Source organism: Channa argus, chromosome 2, assembly GCF_033026475.1.
Source record: "Channa argus isolate prfri chromosome 2, Channa argus male v1.0, whole genome shotgun sequence".
In the NCBI taxonomy this organism is placed as follows: Eukaryota; Metazoa; Chordata; class Actinopteri; order Anabantiformes; family Channidae; genus Channa; species Channa argus.
The window spans coordinates 10254933-10273841 of record NC_090198.1 but is presented as its reverse complement, the minus strand read 5'-3'; the positions used below and the strand labels follow the sequence as shown (position 1 = coordinate 10273841).

Sequence of the window (18909 nt, the reverse complement as noted above, 5' to 3'; positions counted from 1 at the left end):
AATAAGGTAATATACCAAAAGCCGAATAGTGGAAAAAAATGTGAGTGAATTCTCAAAATGGAAATAGAAGTATAATAGAAAGCTAACAATAACAATAATACAAATGCTGTTTTGATGTAAGGATGTACATTTGATATTGTGGTTGTATTAATGATCTATTACTACCTGGGGGGTCATGTTTATTACATCCTCATCACTTTACGTCAGAAAAACGTCAGTCAATATTAATACACAGTCTCCCCCTTGTGGCCTTAAACAGACACTACCAATGTGTATTATCAGGCTCAATTGAGACGATCAAGTGCTACACAAACACGATCAGCGCGCAATGCATCGCGGTTTTTTGTCCGACTTGATCCTGGTTTGACCTGACGTCACCCATACGTAACCATTGGTAACCTCGTAAGACAAGCGAGTTCAAGAGTCAGTTGCTCTTCGCCGACTGCAAAAACTCAAGGCATGATGGGAAACGCCTGCTTGATCAGGTCTCTCGCCTGATCGATTCAGTTGTGGGATGCACAAAATGACGTTTTATAGACACGTTTCGTTTTTTGTTTATTGTAAAATATTCAGATTTCATGATTCAAATCGTTTTTAGTGTAAAGATTGATTCTGTGAACAGAACAAACATTGGGATTTACCCGAGGCCCAGTTTACAGTGTTTTACTACTAACAATCTAGTAATATAACATATGAAATAAACATTATTGATTTAAGTCTTAAGTCAGGTGATTTGTATACATCAACAAATTGACACAATGACAGCATTTCATCTTAAATACGAGTCATTTGAGGTTAAGCATAAAGACACATCACCAGCATTTTAACTGTCTCTGTCGCACAGAAGAACAAACAGACTGAGAACACCAACTTGAATTATCTGGTAATCTTTTATTTTTTACGGATCAACCCTCACCGGATGTGACTCTTTGCGACTTCCTTTAAAGACACAGCTTTACTATTTATAGGAAGTTGGAACACTGTCTTGCTGGACTGCAGTTTGCTGTCGCCACCTGCTCTTGTTCACCGACATGGCAACCAGGTGGGGGATCTGTAGCGCGGGGAGGATCAGTCACGACTTCACCGTGGCTCTGAAAAGTCTTCCTGCTGAGGACCACCAGGTATCGATAATGCTAAATGTGCATATACAAAAATGGGCTTTGATTCAGTAGCCAAGCAGTGTTTTAAAGACTCGGCGGGGCTTCTCCGTGCAGGACGTGTTTGTGTTGTGCAAAACCTGTCAAAACCGGTCTGAATTAGTCCGTTTCCTGTCCCTAATACATTATAAACACACGATGTTGTTCATTTACAACCGATAACTTATGCCACTTTCAGATGTCACTCAAAATCAAATTCTGCAACAATTCCAACATTTCGGCTTCCTTTTAATTTATGTCGTAAAACTCGTAACAAACGGGCATTTATGATTTTCTACATTATATAATCCGATAATTACGGTATGTGTGCAGCCGTAATACTTCACATAGGCCTAAAAAAGTTTTAATATCTGTTCATTATAAATAATCTCACTAATGGCTAATTTAGGGCACTGCACACAACTTTCTTAAGAGAACTGCCTCAAGGCTAAACACTGGAAACTGAGGGACTCATTTTAAATCCAGACTGTGTAAAATGACTGAGGATCGGGAGAACAAATTGCCCACATGGATGTATCAAAGCAGAGAGAGATTAAAAAAAGCAAAAACAATTCTTTAGCAAAGATTGGAAAACCTTGTCAGAGGTCAAACTTAAGTGATCACTCTTGAATTTGGTACTGCAGTCAAATAGATGATGGGGAGCTGAGTGACTTGATGCATGGTTTATTAATTAGAAACTGTATTCACAGGTCGTGGCGGTGGCAGCTCGCAAGTTAGACGACGCACAGGAGTTTGCCAAAAAACACAGCATCTCCCGAGCGTACGGCAGCTATGAAGAGCTGGCCAGAGATCCAGACATTGGTCAGTTACACATCATTGTCCCTTACACATCTGATTTTGCTTTGTGCACCGGATGTGTAAAGTACAAATTAGCAAACTTTAAACTGGTAAATATTTTCTAAGTTCCCGTTCAGTCTGACAATGTTGTGATTTTTAGTTAGCAGTTTTTGTGTGTATAATTTTCCACCACATACATTACTGACAGATAACATGATCTACGCTCCCAAAGTATTCTCACTTATTTGTGTGTTTGTGCAGATGTGGTGTATGTTGGCGTTATTCACCCGTACCATCTGAGCACTTGTCTTCTCTTTACAAACGCCAAGAAGAATGTGTTGTGTGAGAAGCCACTGGCCATGAATGCCAAGGAGGTTCAGGAGATCCTGGCTTCAGCCAAAAGGAACAATGTCTTCCTCATGGAGGTAAGGATGAAACAGAATGTGAAAATCATTAAAAATTACTTGGGGTAATAATTCCCCCCCCCCCCCCCCTTTGCTCCAGGCTGTCTGGACCCGTTTTTTTCCAAGCTCTGTAGAGATCAGAGGGCTGCTGGCTCAGGGGAAGGTGGGTGAGGTGAAGATGGTGAGATCTGAGTTTGGGGCACCGTTGAAGCACATAGCAAGATCCGTGCAGAAGGAGCTGGGTGGAGGAGCAGTCCTAGATCTTGGTATTTACTGCCTGCAGTTTATAGCCATGGTATACAATGGAGAAAAGCCAGAGTGCATTCAAGCCACAGGGGTCTGCCTGGAGACAGGTAATTAAAACTAGGCTGTAGTCTCAGATGTAATTACCAAATGACCGCTATGGCTTTACTGACTTACAGATTCATTAACCTAATGTAAACTGTATCTACACATAAATGGTGGTTCATTGTTTTTTTTTTCCCTCGTAAAATCTTTGCAAAAATTATATTTTTACCCCAAGATGTCAGCCTTGGACTACAGAAAGGAGACTGCTGGTGAATGGTGAAGCTCAGTTGTGCAAATGTTCTGTTTCCTTGACACACATTACAAACACATAAACACTGCTGGGGTACTTACTTACTGATTAAAAATACATTTAAGTTGGAGCTTGGAAAGTTGCTCCAGCTTTAGTGCCAGTATGACACTTAACATACTGTAGTTTAAAAAGAAAATATATCTAAAGTGACAATGTTTAACCAGGGGACAATTTCAGGCTGATAAGACATTACCTATTATTTTTTATGACTCCTCGTGACCTCCTTCCACAGTGACAGGATTGTATACCCCTTTACTGTCCACTGTGTATTAGCTGGATCAGGTGTGTTCAGTCAGTCAGAAGTTGGAAGATACCATCTTAAATGAGAGTGGGGGTGGTGGAAGCATATTGGTATCTTCCAACATCTCACTGATTAAACTTACTGTGTGTCTGTTGAAACAGGAGTGGACGAGACTGTGGTTGTCACCTTGAAGTTCTCAAAGAACAGAATCGCTGTGTTTACGTGCTCTTCGGGTTTACAGCTGCCCAATGATGCCATTATTGTAGGAACAAAGGGAACTATCAGGGTAGGTAATCACAAAAAGGCTGCATAAACAAGAGTAATAGAAGTAATGCAGTACAGTACCAATGGCTATGTTCAATATAATATAAATTGTATGTGTTGTGATCATATTTGCTGTCATTATGAATTCTGGTTTCTAGGTCCCTTCTAACATGTGGTGCCCCACATCATTAGTGGTGAATGGGAAGGAGACTCAGTATCCACTGCCAGAACCGTATTTGCCCCTCAACTTCCTCAACAGCACAGGGATGCGTTATGAAGCAGAGGAGGTTCGACAGTGTTTGCTGAAAGGTATAGCGATAAGCTTTTTCCTATTTCTAGAGAGTTAATACATTCACAAAATGCAAACATTTTAGATTTCTTAATGCTTAGGGGGTCATTATTACTTACACACTTTCATCACTAGGTGGCATCACAAACACTAAAATCTTGAGAGGGATTTACTGAGTGTAGACATAATGCTTTCTATATACAGTATGTATATATAAACTTTTATTTCCCCCATGTAGGGCTTAAAGAGAGTGCAGTGATGTCTCATTCTGACTCTCTTCTGCTGGCTGAAATGGAAGATGAGATTCGTAGACAGGTGGGGGTGGTGTACAGCCAGGACTGCTAGTGAATGTTAAACAAGATTAAAAGATTTTGTCTCAGTCTCAGAATTTTTATTTATTTTTTTAAACTTAACCATGCTGTAATTTTTATCAAAAAGGTCATGAGGTTGCCAGCTTTCAGTGACCGCAAATGTTCCTTTTTGGCTTTGCCCATCAAATCCAGTCTACCCAGAAAAATCGGCTTAAACTGTTGCTTGAAGTAATTCTTGAATTTATGTGTGGTACTAAGTTATTACTCACTGTCAAAGAAACAGGCTAAGTTAAGATAGGTGCTTATTTTATTTTTTTTATTGATGGAAACCCAGTCTCCACGACAGCTCAGTACACCAGCTAAACATAACACCCCTTTACATTTAGTTAGTTCTTTTACGTACAATCAAAAGCATATTAGACACACAGACAGCTACAGTGGGTCACTGATGTAGGAGAGAGACCAGCAAGGGAGTTTTACCCAATACCCACTGATTTAGGGATGACACAGCTAAATTCAACCCACTTTGACTAAAGTGCTTATTTAGTTAACTTAAATGAAACACATTCAGTGCCAATCTAGATAATTCAAATGCAAACAAATGTAAAGGCCGTATGTCTCATCTAATATACATAATACAATTGATTCAAACAACGCTGAAGGGGACATCCAAAACCAACATTTCTCTATACTTAGACAATATAAGTAGTATTGGATGTCCAAAAAAACAAAACCTCACTTTTAACAAAAGTCAAGTATAATATAGAATGTAACATTGTCTGGAGTAGTTTAGGAGTGCAACACTTAAAGATGAACTTAAACACAGTGAAAGCTGGAAGTTAAGAGAGGACACTTTGCACAAACATAACTAAGAAGGATCTGTTTGGGTGGAGTGGTGGAGCCATGGCTGTGCAACAGGAGGAGCCCTTTGATTTAGGATGCCACTTTGTTTGTTCAATCAGCAGGAGTGCGAGTAATCGTTTCAGTTATCAAGGTGAACGGTTGATATCAGTCTGCCCGGCCACTAGCCCCACCTAAACAACAGCCAGTACGCAGATGGATACAGACCATGATACATTTGTTCTGAGACTGGTTCAATTAGTATTTTGGTGAATAAATACAGCAGTTTCTGGTCAGGGTGTATTAATCGGAGGCCCTGAAGACTGGTTCAGTTTAGAGAATGAATGTGACAGGAATAGAGAAAAAGTGGAAATGTATGTAACAATCCTCCACTTCCACCCAACACAGCTCTCTGGCTACAATGCCTATACTTCATTCTCCCCATTGTTCCTAAATGCCAAATTGTACAGGGTTTGGTCTTTGAGCCGAAGTGGAGTGTGGGGTGGAAAGCCTTGAAAGATAGATGAAGGTGGGGGAGGAAATATGATCAGCCCCATTGGCTGTTCAGGGCACCAAAATCACACGCATGGTGTTGGTGTAACCAGAGCCTGGGCGCCAGCCAGTCAGGACAATCACAACATCTCCCTCTTTGAAGAAGCCTCTGGCTTTGCCTGAGAGTTAAACAGAAGTTAGCTTTACACCGTTTATTTGATGTGTTAAATTCTGATAAACAGTGTCTTGGATCAGATTTTCACAGCAATCAGTTTTTCTTGGTTACTATGAAATAGAGCAAGTTATCAATTCTTACCCATATCCATGGCAAAGTTGACACGCATGTCGACGTCCTCTGCCCACACGTCGTGGGCGGGAGCGGTGTAGAGGACAGGGAAGATGCCGCGGTACAGGTGAGCTTGGCGAGCTGTTTGGGCATTACGAGTAACAGCAAGAATGGGGGCACGGGGCCTGTACCTGGAGATCAGGTGGGCAGACCTGCACATACACAAACCACACATTTTACTGAATTTGCTTTCAGTATGGGAGCATTTTTCTTAACATTAATGACTAGATACAACAGTATGAACAAATAAATGCCATTAGGTCTGCATGGCATAGCTTGGCATGCTTAAATTAGGTGTGTTTTCCAGGGTAAAAGGCTTCATTGCACAATAATTTACCATGCACTTGAATTTAAATAACTTACAACATGGAACTGAATACAGCCTTTACTTCTTTGTGTATAAATTAACTTCATGCAAACATTCTTGGAAGAAGTAGATTCTAAGTTTTCTGATATTCTGGTTGACGCTTAGGTTTGGTGAATCTGTATCATTATGGCAGTTTATCAAGTTGCTGAGTTTAGTCTATAAACCCCCACACCCTGAAAGATCAGATCAGCCAAAACAAACACACTTACGGAGGTACTGAATCACTGTCAGTGGCACAATCCAAATGTCCACTCCCAAACACGTTTATTCATTAAAGGTTTTGGACTGACAATGCCAGTGTTTTGTAATACTAAATAGTGTGTGGACATTTTGACTGGGCCAATGACCCTCCCTCTTCAAATCTCCACCCTAATGTAACAGCACAACATCCACGCACACACACAATTAAAAGGAGAGGGGATCTGTAGCAACACATCTGATTGCTTGAGGGAGAATCAGAAGGTGTGCTTACATGTGCTTGGCAGCAACTTACCTTTGGGATCAGGATCATTTCAACTCTATCTTCCTCATTCTTACCTCCCAGTCTTGGTGAGAACAATCATGGCACTAGCACAGCATTTGAATGAAGACTCAACGGCTCCAACAGCCACAGCCTCTGAAGGGTCTCTGGTCAGTTGGGAGTGTCTCCTCAGTTCCTCGAACAGCTGTCTGTGGAAGATGGCCGCTTCGGCCTCACGTGCTATCTGAACCCCGAGGGAACCATTAGGGAAGGGTGGGGGGGTTTAGTCTCAATCACACAGACTATAACACACCGAGTCATTCACACCACTGGGAGAGACTGGCAAATGCTGAGCTAGACTCCTGGTTAAGTGTAGTTGTTGGGCAAATGATGGACCAATGGTTCCATTAATGACTGAAGCAAATTAACAAACCTCAGTCAAGGGTATAATGAAAGAACAATTACTAAAGTATTGTATGAATTTCTACATCGTCATGCTAACAAAAAATAAATAAAAAATATATTATAAACCAGTGGCCTATGTAAGGCGTTTGCCAGGCTCTCTCAGTTTTGTCCTCAGCCAGTCCCTTTCTGGCCCTGCTCTACCTGTTTCAAAACCTTCGAGTAGCGATATCAGTGTTCTCTAGCAAGCCAGGATTGGAAAACCTGCCTACCTTCCAGAGCCTGTGAGCACAATCATTGCAGAGGCCAAGCTCTTAAAGGAGGCCTCGACGGCACCAATTGCAATGGCCTCAGCTGTGTCTTTGCAGTGCCCTGTGGAACGACGCAGGTCCTCAAACACCTGTCGGTGGAACATGGCTGCCTCGGCTTCACGAGCAATCTGGCATAAGTGAGGGCAAAACGCATGAAGCAAAGGCATTCCCACGACAGGTAAAGAGACAGAAATGAGTAAAGTGCAAAGAAAAAAAAAGGAAGGTATGAAAAGAAAACAATTTGCGAAAATGTTGACAGACAAGAAGAATATTGTTGAAGTGAACAGGAGGGACAGATGAAAAAGGATAAGATGGACAGGGAATACAAGAGTTGGTGTGCAATTAGAGGGGCAAAACAGAGAAACATTAATACAAATCCAAGAGTCAATTTCAACACAAACATGATATTGTTAAGTAGTACATTTAACTTTGATAACGTTTGTGCTAAAATAAACGAGAAAGTGACAATATTGACCATAAGAATTAACATTACACTTAGTTCCACTGAGCTATAAAATAACCTGAACTACAAAAAAAACAAAACAAAAACACCTGATTTTTCAACTGAAGAGCTAAAAACAAGCTCAGGGTTAAGATGCTACACAATGCACACAAAAGTTAACAGAAAGAATGAACAAGGAAAGTATTAAATAGACTGAAGTAAATAGCGAAAGATTAGGACAGTGATTACTAACTGGCTTAGTCCATGTTATTTATTCTACTTAAAGTAACAGGTGTCCTCAAATGTATGGGTTTAGGTCAGTGAAGTTATTCTTTACAGTGGTTTATTGTGCACTTATGCAACCGCAGCACAGGAGCTGTTGAAGGACTGCTGAGTCACTTCTGCATCTGCAAAGCAGTGCAAACAGCAACATTATCCCAGAGAACAGCAGTGGTTAGAGAGAAAGACGTGCACGAGGAGTGAAAGCCTGCCAGGACATTAGTTACACCAACTGTATTTTGCTCATTAGCAGGCTGGGGTCTAATACTTCAAAAGGGTATTTTACTCTTATCTGTCCCTGACTGGAAAAAAATAAAAAATAAAACACACACACACACACACACACACGCTTCAAATACATTTATATTATTTAAAGACCCAAATGTACAGACTGTGATGAATTCCCACTTTTTTTTACCATCACATCTGAGAAGGTTCCCAATCATTTACGTCTTATCTGGAATTTGAGTCACATCAACTAGAAGTCTCACTTCTTACTTGGAGGGTCTGACTAGGAAGACTAATTGATGTGACTCAACTTCAAGATTCTTCACCATAATTCAGGAATGGAAGTTCACCAGCTTTATGTAGTTAGGGGTGAGTCATACACACAGTGAAAAACAGTTGAAAAAAAAATTGCCATAGCATGTTAACACACCATAACAAAGTTATGAGTTATGTTTAAGAGCAGCCAGTGAAATGTAGATGCAATTTCAGTAAAATCCATTATTAATGTCAAATAAATACAAACATTTGTTATACAAATAGGGCTGCACCATCTTAGTGTTATATTTTTTATTGTGTTGAATTATTCACAAATTATTAATTAGAGTAGCTGTTTAAACTCAAAACTAGAAGCTAAGTGAAATATAAATTAATAGATCAGTGGCATGATCAGTTGGCAAAATACTCCTGCTGACTGCTTTTATAGAAGCAAAGTAGGAAAAAAAAAACAAAACAAACAAACAAACAAAAAAATAAAATAAAGGAGGCTGCATTATTGGGAAACTGATAAGATAAATAATGCAGTTTGAGTTCGGAATGCAAAAAACAGCACACGAACTACTGAATCTCCCAGTAGCTGCTTTAATATTATTTCAGAATTTTATAGAGACTTAACTATTAAAAACCATATCATATCATGTAAAGATGATTTATTTCTATCATCAATGGGCTTTTCAAATTATACTACTTTGTGTTATCATTTTTAGTAGGATTTTTAAGTGTTCACTGTTATATTAACTTACCATATGCTGTGTGCGGACCGCCTCCAGAGGGTAGTCTCCTTTGGCAGTCTCTCCACTCAGCATGATGCAGTCTGCTCCATCCAGCACAGCATTCGCTACGTCGCTGCCCTCAGCACGAGTGGGTCTGGGCTTCTTGATCATGCTCTCCAACATCTAAGGAGTGTTAGTGTGAAGAGTTCAGAAGATAACAAAACACCATAATTTTTGAGCGGTCCAATTAAAATAAATGTCAGTGTTCTTATTTTACAAGGTTAAAACTAAGACTTCATGTTTACATAGCTGAACACGATATGCTTTTCAAACCTGAGTAGCGCATGTGATCGGCTTGCCAGCCCTGTTGCATCGACCAATCATCATCTTCTGGGCTAGGAAGACCTTTTCTGTTGGGATCTCAATTCCCAAGTCACCCCGAGCAACCATGATGCCATCACTGGCCTCCATGATCTCATCAAATCTACAGGTAGAATATTGCAACCAAGTTAAGGTTTTTTAAGAGCATGTGAAAGTTCATAAAACAACTACCTTCGCAACATCTTCACAACTGTTTAGAAGTATTTACGTACCGATTTGCTGTATATATTACATGGTTAAGTACATAAATACAAAAAACAAAACAAGAAACCACCCAAACACAGACCTGCGCACACCCTCATGGTTCTCAAGCTTGCTGATGATCTTGATGTTTTTGCCTCTCTCTCCAAGCACTGCTCTGACTTCATGTACGTCTGCTGCTTTGCGGATGAAAGAAGCAAAGACCATGTCGACTCCCTGCTCCAAACCAAACTGCAGGTCCTGGATGTCCTTTTCTGAAACAGCAGGAAGGTCAACAGCAGCACCAGGGAGGTTCACTCCCTTCTTACTCCCCAAGGTGCCACCATTCTCAATCTCACACATAAGGAAATCGGAGCCTGCAGAGACAAGGAATAATTGAAGATCTCTATTCTGAAGCAGTGTTTTTTTTGTATTTACAGTATGTGTTTGCCTTTTCTCCACTCACCAATTTCCTTGACCTGCAAAGATATGAGTCCGTCATCAATGTAGATCTTGCTGCCGATTTCCACCACTTTGGTGATGTTCTTGTAGTCCAGCCAGAGGATGTCCTCACTGCAGTTGTTTTGGTAGGCATCATCTAAGGTTATCTTGATCATCTTTTCCTTCTTCAGCTCCACTTCAGCTGTGCCACTCTAAATCATTAACAGACAGTTTTACAGTTATGCAAACTTCTGAATTTTCAATGACAGCTAATAAAGTCACAGCAGCGAAGGCTACTGTTTGGATGTGAAGAAAGATCAGGGGATCTTAAACTTACTCCGCGGATGAGGCCAGTCCTGATCTCTGGGCCCTTTGTGTCAAGAGCAATGCCAATAGGCCTGTATTGGATGCTTCCAGGTTCAAAGCTCTCACATGCCTCACGCACATTCTTGATGGTCTCTGCATGGTACTGCAGAAAGGAAGAGGATTGTATTACTTTTCAAATATCTCCAGAGTTAAAATCCTAAGCAAGATACTAATATTAATGCTTTCTAGTTTTGATTCAACCTGTAAACTCTCTACACATCAGTGTTCTTCTGCTAGTAGATTAATTGCAATTAAAACCATTAAGATCCTGTGGTGGGCTAATATTGGAGTTACAGTAGAATACGGTACTGCAAGTTTTATTCAGTTGGCCTATAGTCATCCGGCCAGGTAGGTGAGGTGGACTTGACAACTCACACAGGTCATAAACATGAGTCACACAGTCAGCATCACCACAGGGTCATACAATCTCTACCACACTGACTTACATATCAAGTCTGTAATCAGAATTACTGAAGGCCTTAAGTTATGAATGTACAAATAAAATGTAATTAAATAATATAATGAATTACAACCATACTGTCCTACATAGTAGCAAGATACTAGATGCAAAGCAAGCATGTATGTGCCCTTGTAGGCATGTGTCTTTAAGCACAATAATTGTTATGAAACCTCACACCATCTGCAATGACTGAAATTGTGATTGGTGTCTATTGCAAGCAAGTTAAGGCAGTTAACTTTATCTCAAGGAAATTGTTGAACCATTTGTTAATAACTTTACCAATAAAATGGAACAAACTAAATCTTATCACAAGAAATGTAGGTAGACTACAAAGTGTCATATTACTACTAACCTTGAAGTCTTATATTGTTTACACCATACAGAATTAAAAAAAAAAAGAAATATGATTAGACACAGGTCAGACAAAATGCTTTGTGAAATGCTGGTAGAAATCTTCAGAAAGAAATTCTGTTCTTACATGTTTAGGCAGCCACTTTTGCCCATTAGTACAGACTAATGAACAGACAGCTACACATGCCACCAACCCAGGGAGCTCGAGCTTTCAGTAATAACTTAAGTGGCAGGTAATCGGATTGGCTGCCTTTCACACTGGCATCACTATGATTTACACAAAATTAACCACGACAAAGGGAAACGCTCGAAATTTACTGAATCCAAGATTTTAAAAAAAAAAAAAAAAAAAAGTACCAAAACACAGAACTACAGCTAAGATTAGGTCTCATACTCAATGTTTTAAAATGCAACCTTGTAAAAATGTAGCTTCTGAAAAATGCCAAGCCAGAAATATTGAAATCGATGCCATTTTGGATAGCTTCCCGTGTGTTGCAGAATTTTAGAAATAAAGAAAGTTAAGGTAAACAGTGTATTTAATTTAGAAAAACATGTTGTCGTGTATTATGTGCATAGGTCAAATCCATCTTGGCAGAAGTGCCTGGGTCTCTCACCTTATTAATCTGTTGAGAGCATAATATAAACATGACAGTAAACAGAGCCCAGGCTCTTGTTAAAGGTAACTGGTTCATAATTAATGTGATGGGAGCTGCATCTACAAGAAAACAAACTTCACTTCCCCCAGAATCTACTCCTGTGCCTCAGGATCTAATTCTAACTGTATGAGCCAACCAGGATTTTCTCCGTTTTTGTTTATGTTGTGTATTGTAAGGTTAATAGGATTAAGAGGTATAAGTGCACTGATGATGTCATTAGTTACGCCTAATCACTTTGATGATTGCCTTTATAGTTTACCTTTGTAGTTTACCTTTTAAGGTTGTTGTCCAGTTGTCAAGGAAACAATGCATAGCAACGGTTTGTTACAAGAGAATTCAGTTCGGCTCAGCTGTTGAAAGGAACAGACATTGTCTACAAGAGAGACTATGAGGTAGTGGGGATCTCCGGAGTGAGGTACTTGTTCAACCATCAGACAAAACTTAGATTGCCTCTACACTAACCATAAACAGTGGGGCAGTGAGTGAGACAAACGTGCTTGATGAAAATTAAGGTGACAAAGTGTTCAAAGATGAGTGAACACTCAACTTTATTTGCCCTACAACAAACAGCAAGCACAGTAAAGATGCTCATTTACACCCGTTAGACTTGCTTGGTGCATTGAAGTGAAAAAATAAATGAATTAAGAAAATAAATAATTTCTTAAAGCAAGTTACAGCTTGTGGAGTCCTCTTTTTGTCCTACTTTAAAACTGGTTTGGGGCATAAAGGCAACTCACCTGGTCCTGCAGTTCTAGGTTTGAGCAATAAAGATTTGTACTGACCGATGACATCATTGACTAGCTGATTCCATTTTGAAAACAAAAACGGGTATCATCATGAGGACAGTTTAATCTTTAAAAGCTAATGAATTTTGAATACATTTAACTTGTGTAGACATAAGCAACACAGGGCATTTAGCTGAGATCTGCAGCTCGTAAGAGGCACTTTATTTGTCCCCCTTAACAAAAAGCTGAAAAGGAGGCAACGTACATTTGTTTGATACAGATTTAATCAGCTTGCACCATTTATAATCTCTAATCTGAAGTTAGAACTGTTTTTTTCCCTCTCCATTCGTGATGCTTTGTAAAAATGCATAACTTTTCCCTGTTCCGTATGGCTTATGTTGATCATCCACTTTCACCACAGTTATTCTAAGCAAAGACTTGCCAAACCGGTGTGAAAAGTGAATGCAAGCAAACAAAACAAAGTAAAGATTGCCACACAGTTCAATATACCAACTATTGGCATTCATTGATAAAGCACAACATCACCATTGACGGAAGTTATCATCATGGTATAAACGTGACTTAACTATCTGAGTAGTTTTCTGTACTGGCACTGCTTAATTAAACAGCAGAAGAAGTTGTGGAAAGACCCACCTCATGTGTGCCATGGGAGAAATTCAACCGAGCAATGTTCATTCCAGCCTTGATCATCTCTTTCAGCATTTCCACAGAACGAGAGGCTGGACCTGTATGCAGTTATTGAAAGGGAATCAGTGTCAGAAAGAAAGATCTGTTTTCCTGTATATAGAATTTCACAATTGAAATAATATGCAGTCCAAACTTCCAACATCTGAAATTAAAACGGTTAACTAGAGCAAAAAATATAAATATATTTGTGATATGACATTATTGTATACAAAGTCTTCAAAACACCACTGAGTTTAGCGAATAAGAATATAAACTTGTGAAGCAAGGTTGAGAATCTGGGCGAAGAAAAGAACATTTCATAACATGCAATTGCCAGCTAATTAATCAATAATATCAGATTCTACTCTAGCTGATATAACAATCTGTTATGCTCTTGATTCCTCACCTTCCAGGCCTGCAGACATAGGCCCAGAAACAGGTTCAATTTGGAAGTGGGCTATTTCTAACATTTAACTGTGGTACCCTAAAACAGAGCTGACTAGACTAAAGAGTAATATAATTGTGGGTATGAAGTAATCTAGAAATCTGCTGAAAACATGAATTGCCCCCTTTTAAAAGATAAATTATTAATTTTATTTGTAACTAATAAATAAATAATATATTTTGTGTGTGTGTGGCGGCGGCTGTAGCTCAGTTGGTAAAGGCAATTGTCAACGGACAACAAGGTCAGTTGTTCGATCCCCGGGCCTGGCTATATGTCGAGGTGTCTCTGGGCAAGACACTGAACCCCTAACAGCCCATTCCCATCCCCAGCTGTGCAGTGCCGGTCCAAGGCCAGTAGAAATTAGGGAGGGTTGCGTCAGGAAGGAACTGAGCCAAATCAACATGCCTGAACTCATGGGATAAGCCGAAAGGACCAAAAAATAAAAAATAAAAATTTGTGTGTTTTTAGTGTGTCTTAATAGTGCAGACTAACCAATGGTGCAAATGATGCCAGTGTTGCGTGCAGTGGTGGGCTCAGAGTCAATGTCCAGCAGGCACATGTGCTCCAAGAAGGTGTCAGCCATGGCAGCATTGAGCTGCTGGGTCTGGATGAAGGCAGAGCCCAAGTCTTGAGTTTTTGACTGAGACATGATCAGAGGAGCAAAAGGAGACCTGCAGGGAAAGTTAAAACAAAGTTAATTTAGATATGACAATAGAGCAAACTAAAAACTTTCTATTATCTACTTTAGGTTCTTAATTCCTCAATTTATAGCCATTTTTAGAGACTGTGACCTTAAACTCAGCCTTTTCTCAGCCACAGAGACAGGACTACAATTAAGTCTATGACATGTTAATACTGCAGTTGTATTTAAATTATATAAAAGCGTGGATTAAAAGGCTTTTCTTGAGGCAATGCTTCTTTTTAAGGCAAGTTTATGTAGAGTACACAATCAAATACAGTGCATGTATGCTTATGACAACTGAGAAATGGTCAAGATGGCTGTCAGTGATTCAGTTTGATGCACAAATTAACTAGACTAATGCTATGTTTTACTGTCTTCACCAGAAGGTGAGAAATATATGTAGCTTTCTCAGCTGCTACCTTGTGTCCCCCCCCTTATCCCTGAGTCATAATAACACTAATTTACAGGCGGGAACTGCAAATCTTTCATTCATTTTTTCCCCTTCCAGAAAAGGTAAAATATACAATCCTACACGGTAGCACAAAAAAGACTTTAGGTCAAATTCAAGTCATAAATGGCTTAATACTGGGATGTGCACATGGTGCAAGGAATCGTGCCTCACATGAGATCCATCCATGTTACCACTATAGGCTAATCATGATAGAATTACGCAACTCACTGTATAACCTCATTACCTCAAGGCATGTTTAAACAAACAGCCCGAACAGTAGGTGTATTTAAGCAGACTGTAGCATACCTCCTTTGCAACAATGAGGAACTGTGGCACTGGTAGGGCCTTGGTTGGTTACATCACTACATCAGACTAAGAGAATTTTGTAATAAAGTAGGTAAAATTAGCCATTTTCAGATGGTCAGAAATATATAACCTTTTTGCTACCTCAAAAAATTATGCCTCTTTGCCACAGTCTAAACCACCCAGGAGAGAGATTAGGTTCCCTGCTGGTTAAATTATACATTGAAATGCACACGTAACAAAGAATACTCTCACTGTTTGGCAAAAGGAGTTAGTCAAGAATGGCCATAAATTTTTGAGAACAAGCGGGTAGTGTAAAACAAACAAACAAACAAAAAAAGACCAGAATGCACATTAAAGCCTAGCTAGGGTTTCTTTTCTGTGAAAAATTAAAATTTATTATCAATTGCAAAGAACAAAGCAAAGACCAAATTATTCTTTCTTTCTGCTGTAATAACTTTGCTCCATGCCAGGCACTGAAACTTAGAAAGTAGAAGATGGGAAACGTTACAATAACTGCCATGTGGGTCATGCAACTGCAACTAAAGACACATTCATAGTGAACTACCAGAGTCTCTCAGAGGAAAATGTGTTGCATTCAGCACCAACACTCGTGGCGTGACTTCTTACTCATAACATCCTAGTTAAAGAACCATCATAGTGGGGGATTCCAGGCAGATCCACTATACCAACAGGCCCCACTCACTGATGATGTAACATCTGAGTCAATGGGGGCAGACCAGTGCTGTACGTGAGCAGAGTCACATCTCACCACTGCATCACATAACCACAGAACGGCAGCAGGCAAACATCTAAATGGGCTGAACCAAGGCCTGGGTTGAACCCGGGGGGGGGGGGGGGGGAAGAGGGCAGTCTGGCAGTCAAATCAGCTTGCTGCCCTTATAAATAATGTTTGAATATTTCTTTTGTTTTTTTTGAAAAACAATTGTGGGGGGTGGTGGTAACTTATAAAGGGAAGTAATTAAACCCTTAGCAGCTATTTATTTAAATATCTAGCTAGCGTGGTATTTGAACATGATATAGTATGTCACAACTTCAGTATATTGTAACAGTAAATACACTGTAATACTGACCGTTGTAATTGCAAAACTAAAAGAGGATGCACATTTGTCTTAAAGGGAAAGATGGGGATCAAGTCTCAGGCAACCTCGCCCTAGAAACAATTTTACCCTTTGACCACATGTAGACTACAAATCAGTCAAATGTCCAAAAAGCTGTGGCAAGTAGTATATGTTATAATGAATCTTTAATCCTGTGGCTATATATTCTTAAGCATCTTTTCAGGATTTTAAAATGCACATTCACCACACATTAGCAGAATGTCAGTGCTTTATTACTTGAGATATAGACAAAACGCCAAGAGAAGATCAAGACATGGACTGGAAAAGACTATGGATATGTTATCTGCCCCCAGAACAACTAGTTCGCAGTTGCCAAAGGCCAGCAGCAGCTACAGTAACCCTGGCAGAGATAGGAGCTAGCAGCTAATGTGATCCAAGATCTACCACACACCTAACTTTAAAAAGAACATTTTAACAGTATATTATAAAAACATTATTCTAATATTTGTAAAATGTTTGACCAGTTCATTGCGCAGCGTAACATAACATTTAGTATAATCTACCATGGATGTGATTAACACTAAACTCACCCAACCAAGGCACCACTTGCAGGTTTCACTACATACCCCCAGTGGATATTTCTGGTTCTTCTTGGGATATACAGGCATGTCACTACCACTGACCTGCACAACAGCCCCAGCGTGTTGCGGGCCTTCAGTACCGATTATCAGTTCAAGCAAAGCCGATCGCTGCAGTGCATGTGTATACGTACAACACTATCAGAAGCTCAAGAGTAAATCCCTTCAATAAGGATAAAGGACAGGAAGAAGGCCTGCTGTGAGTGGAAAACCTCTATAACCTGATAGAATGAGACTACCTGAATGACAGACCAGAGCAATGTCACGCCAATGTTACGGCCAACCTGTCATACAACACCCTACACCTAAAAACTTATTCTTGGCTATTAATAAAGCACAGCATGTGGGATCTTTTGATTGGAATCTAATAAACAGGATGTTAAATTGCACTTACACTATGCAGGGGTAACGTAAACTAATGGGATACTGCATGACTTTGTGTTCCTGAATGCCGTGCATATTAAATGCATTTCTATTGCCCATGTGTCTAGTAATACTAGAAACCAGTCACCCTACAACAAACTGGTGCACAGAACATAGTTAACACAATATGGCTGCAGTGGCACAGGAATTCCCATAATTGGTAGTGTTCCAACTTCTGGCTCCACATAGAAATAAGTTTGCGAGCAAGCCTGAAGCTACAGTGAGGAGACTGCAGAGGGGCTAGTCAACTGCACTGCATTTATGGAATTAATGTTTTGCCACATAATAACCGCGTTAGCAGATGGACAATACACATTATGACTATGCTTGTAAATGTCTGAAAACAAAAAAAAACATTCCCCTGTATCCAGTATCACCACAGCCAAGTATCTTTGGCACCACTGCAGCAAGCCACTGCAGTCAAATTGTTAGGGCAATACACACATTTCAAACTAAATTTATCATAGGATGATTAACATATACAGGTTAATCGACGAGGTTCGTGTTCATTTAAGAAGCTGTGTGGAAATATTACAGGAAACACGGATAGAGGAAGGGCGTTATGGCTGCTAGTGCCATGTGGAAAAAATTACGAGGACAGAAAACGACCTAAAATTGTAGAAACGTTGTATCCTCAGTATATTTTGTCATTACTTCAAATCCATTTTTATTTATTAGAAATTCAATCAAACATAGTGCAGACGATGAGCAAAAGGTCACGTTCGCATCCTGCGTCACATTTTCCTGAGCTCGAGACATCACTGAGCCTGACCAATGGCAGGCAGAGGTGAGAGAACGGCCACACCCACCGCAATAGGCAACAGGAAGCGATTCTTCAGCTTTCAACACTTCATGACTCACATTTTATCCACGATTTTACCAGTAACGGTGGTGCTTTACAATAAGACATGTTTGCAGCGTGTTAGCAGTTGATAACAGTAAGAGTTGAAAAGTGCACGCACTAATTCCATTAGTTTATACACACTTAAAAAGAAATTTGGATTCACAGCGTTGTTTAATACATAGCCAGCGGAACGTAGTTTATTTAGTTACGTAAGTCTCAATATACTGCTAAGCATATGGTCTCATTAATAATGGGTTACGCGATAAAAAGTACAAGCTAGCAGCGACCGTCTGCTACATCCCCAGACTTACCAGTTCGCAGGATGTACACATAGGACAAGTGTAAGGCAAAAAAAAAAAAGGTTAAGATAATACTGAAGTAACAACACAAGTGTCACACAAATTGTCGAGTCAATTCAAATGACCAGGTGTTACCAATACCCACCTTTTCTAGCTGAAACTGCTCGGACCGATGTATCGGAGTGAGTGATAGAAGCTCAAGGTGATCTCTGTAGTCCCTCACGCTGCGGAACTACTTTCAAGGGATGCTGAGACATATCCATCCGAGAAAATACGCAAAACGAAAAGGAATACAGTG

The 18909-nt window shown here is 39.8% G+C and overlaps 2 protein-coding genes across 3 annotated transcripts; one reads left to right on the top strand and one right to left on the bottom strand.

Moving 5' to 3' along the window:
- The first annotated feature begins 835 nt into the window (after positions 1-835).
- dhdh.2 (dihydrodiol dehydrogenase, tandem duplicate 2) lies at positions 836-4110 on the top strand. The gene is made up of 7 exons (XM_067495264.1): positions 836-1121; positions 1847-1958; positions 2196-2359; positions 2439-2691; positions 3339-3463; positions 3600-3750; positions 3969-4110. The coding sequence occupies exons 1-7, from the start codon at positions 1032-1034 to the stop codon at positions 4073-4075; spliced, it is 1002 nt and encodes a 333-aa protein (XP_067351365.1). The 5' UTR covers positions 836-1031; the 3' UTR covers positions 4076-4110.
- Positions 4111-4342: 232 nt separating this feature from the next.
- On the bottom strand, positions 4343-18909 carry pkma (pyruvate kinase M1/2a). 2 transcript variants are annotated; one of them, XM_067495262.1, is made up of 11 exons: positions 18757-18909; positions 14382-14560; positions 13412-13503; positions 10537-10668; positions 10225-10411; positions 9865-10135; positions 9531-9681; positions 9228-9380; positions 7221-7387; positions 5690-5871; positions 4343-5552 (listed from the first exon to the last, which is right to left on the bottom strand). In XM_067495262.1, exons 2-11 carry the CDS (start codon positions 14536-14538, stop codon positions 5446-5448), a joined length of 1599 nt encoding a protein of 532 aa, XP_067351363.1. In that variant the 5' UTR covers positions 14539-14560; positions 18757-18909; the 3' UTR covers positions 4343-5445. The 2 variants fall into 2 exon arrangements, with proteins under 2 accessions (XP_067351363.1, XP_067351364.1); XM_067495263.1 differs by lacking the exon at positions 7221-7387 and adding an exon at positions 6624-6790.

Bases quoted from the DNA above. Each gene is read 5' to 3' on its own strand.
- pkma (XM_067495262.1), bottom strand. From the start codon at position 14,538: ATGTCTCAGTCAAAAACTCAAGACTTGGGCTCTGCCTTCATCCAGACC. The intron at 9,381-9,530 runs GTTTGAAAAGCA...AACACTCCTTAG, and splicing joins CGATCACATGCGCTACTCAG to ATGTTGGAGAGCATGATCAA. The intron at 5,872-7,220 runs GTAGGCAGGTTT...GTGTATGTGCAG, and splicing joins GTGCTCACAGGCTCTGGAAG to GTCTGCCCACCTGATCTCCA.
- dhdh.2 (XM_067495264.1), top strand. From the start codon at position 1,032: ATGGCAACCAGGTGGGGGATCTGTAGCGCGGGGAGGATCAGTCACGAC. The intron at 2,360-2,438 runs GTAAGGATGAAA...CCTTTGCTCCAG, and splicing joins ACAATGTCTTCCTCATGGAG to GCTGTCTGGACCCGTTTTTT. The intron at 2,692-3,338 runs GTAATTAAAACT...CTGTTGAAACAG, and splicing joins AGGGGTCTGCCTGGAGACAG to GAGTGGACGAGACTGTGGTT.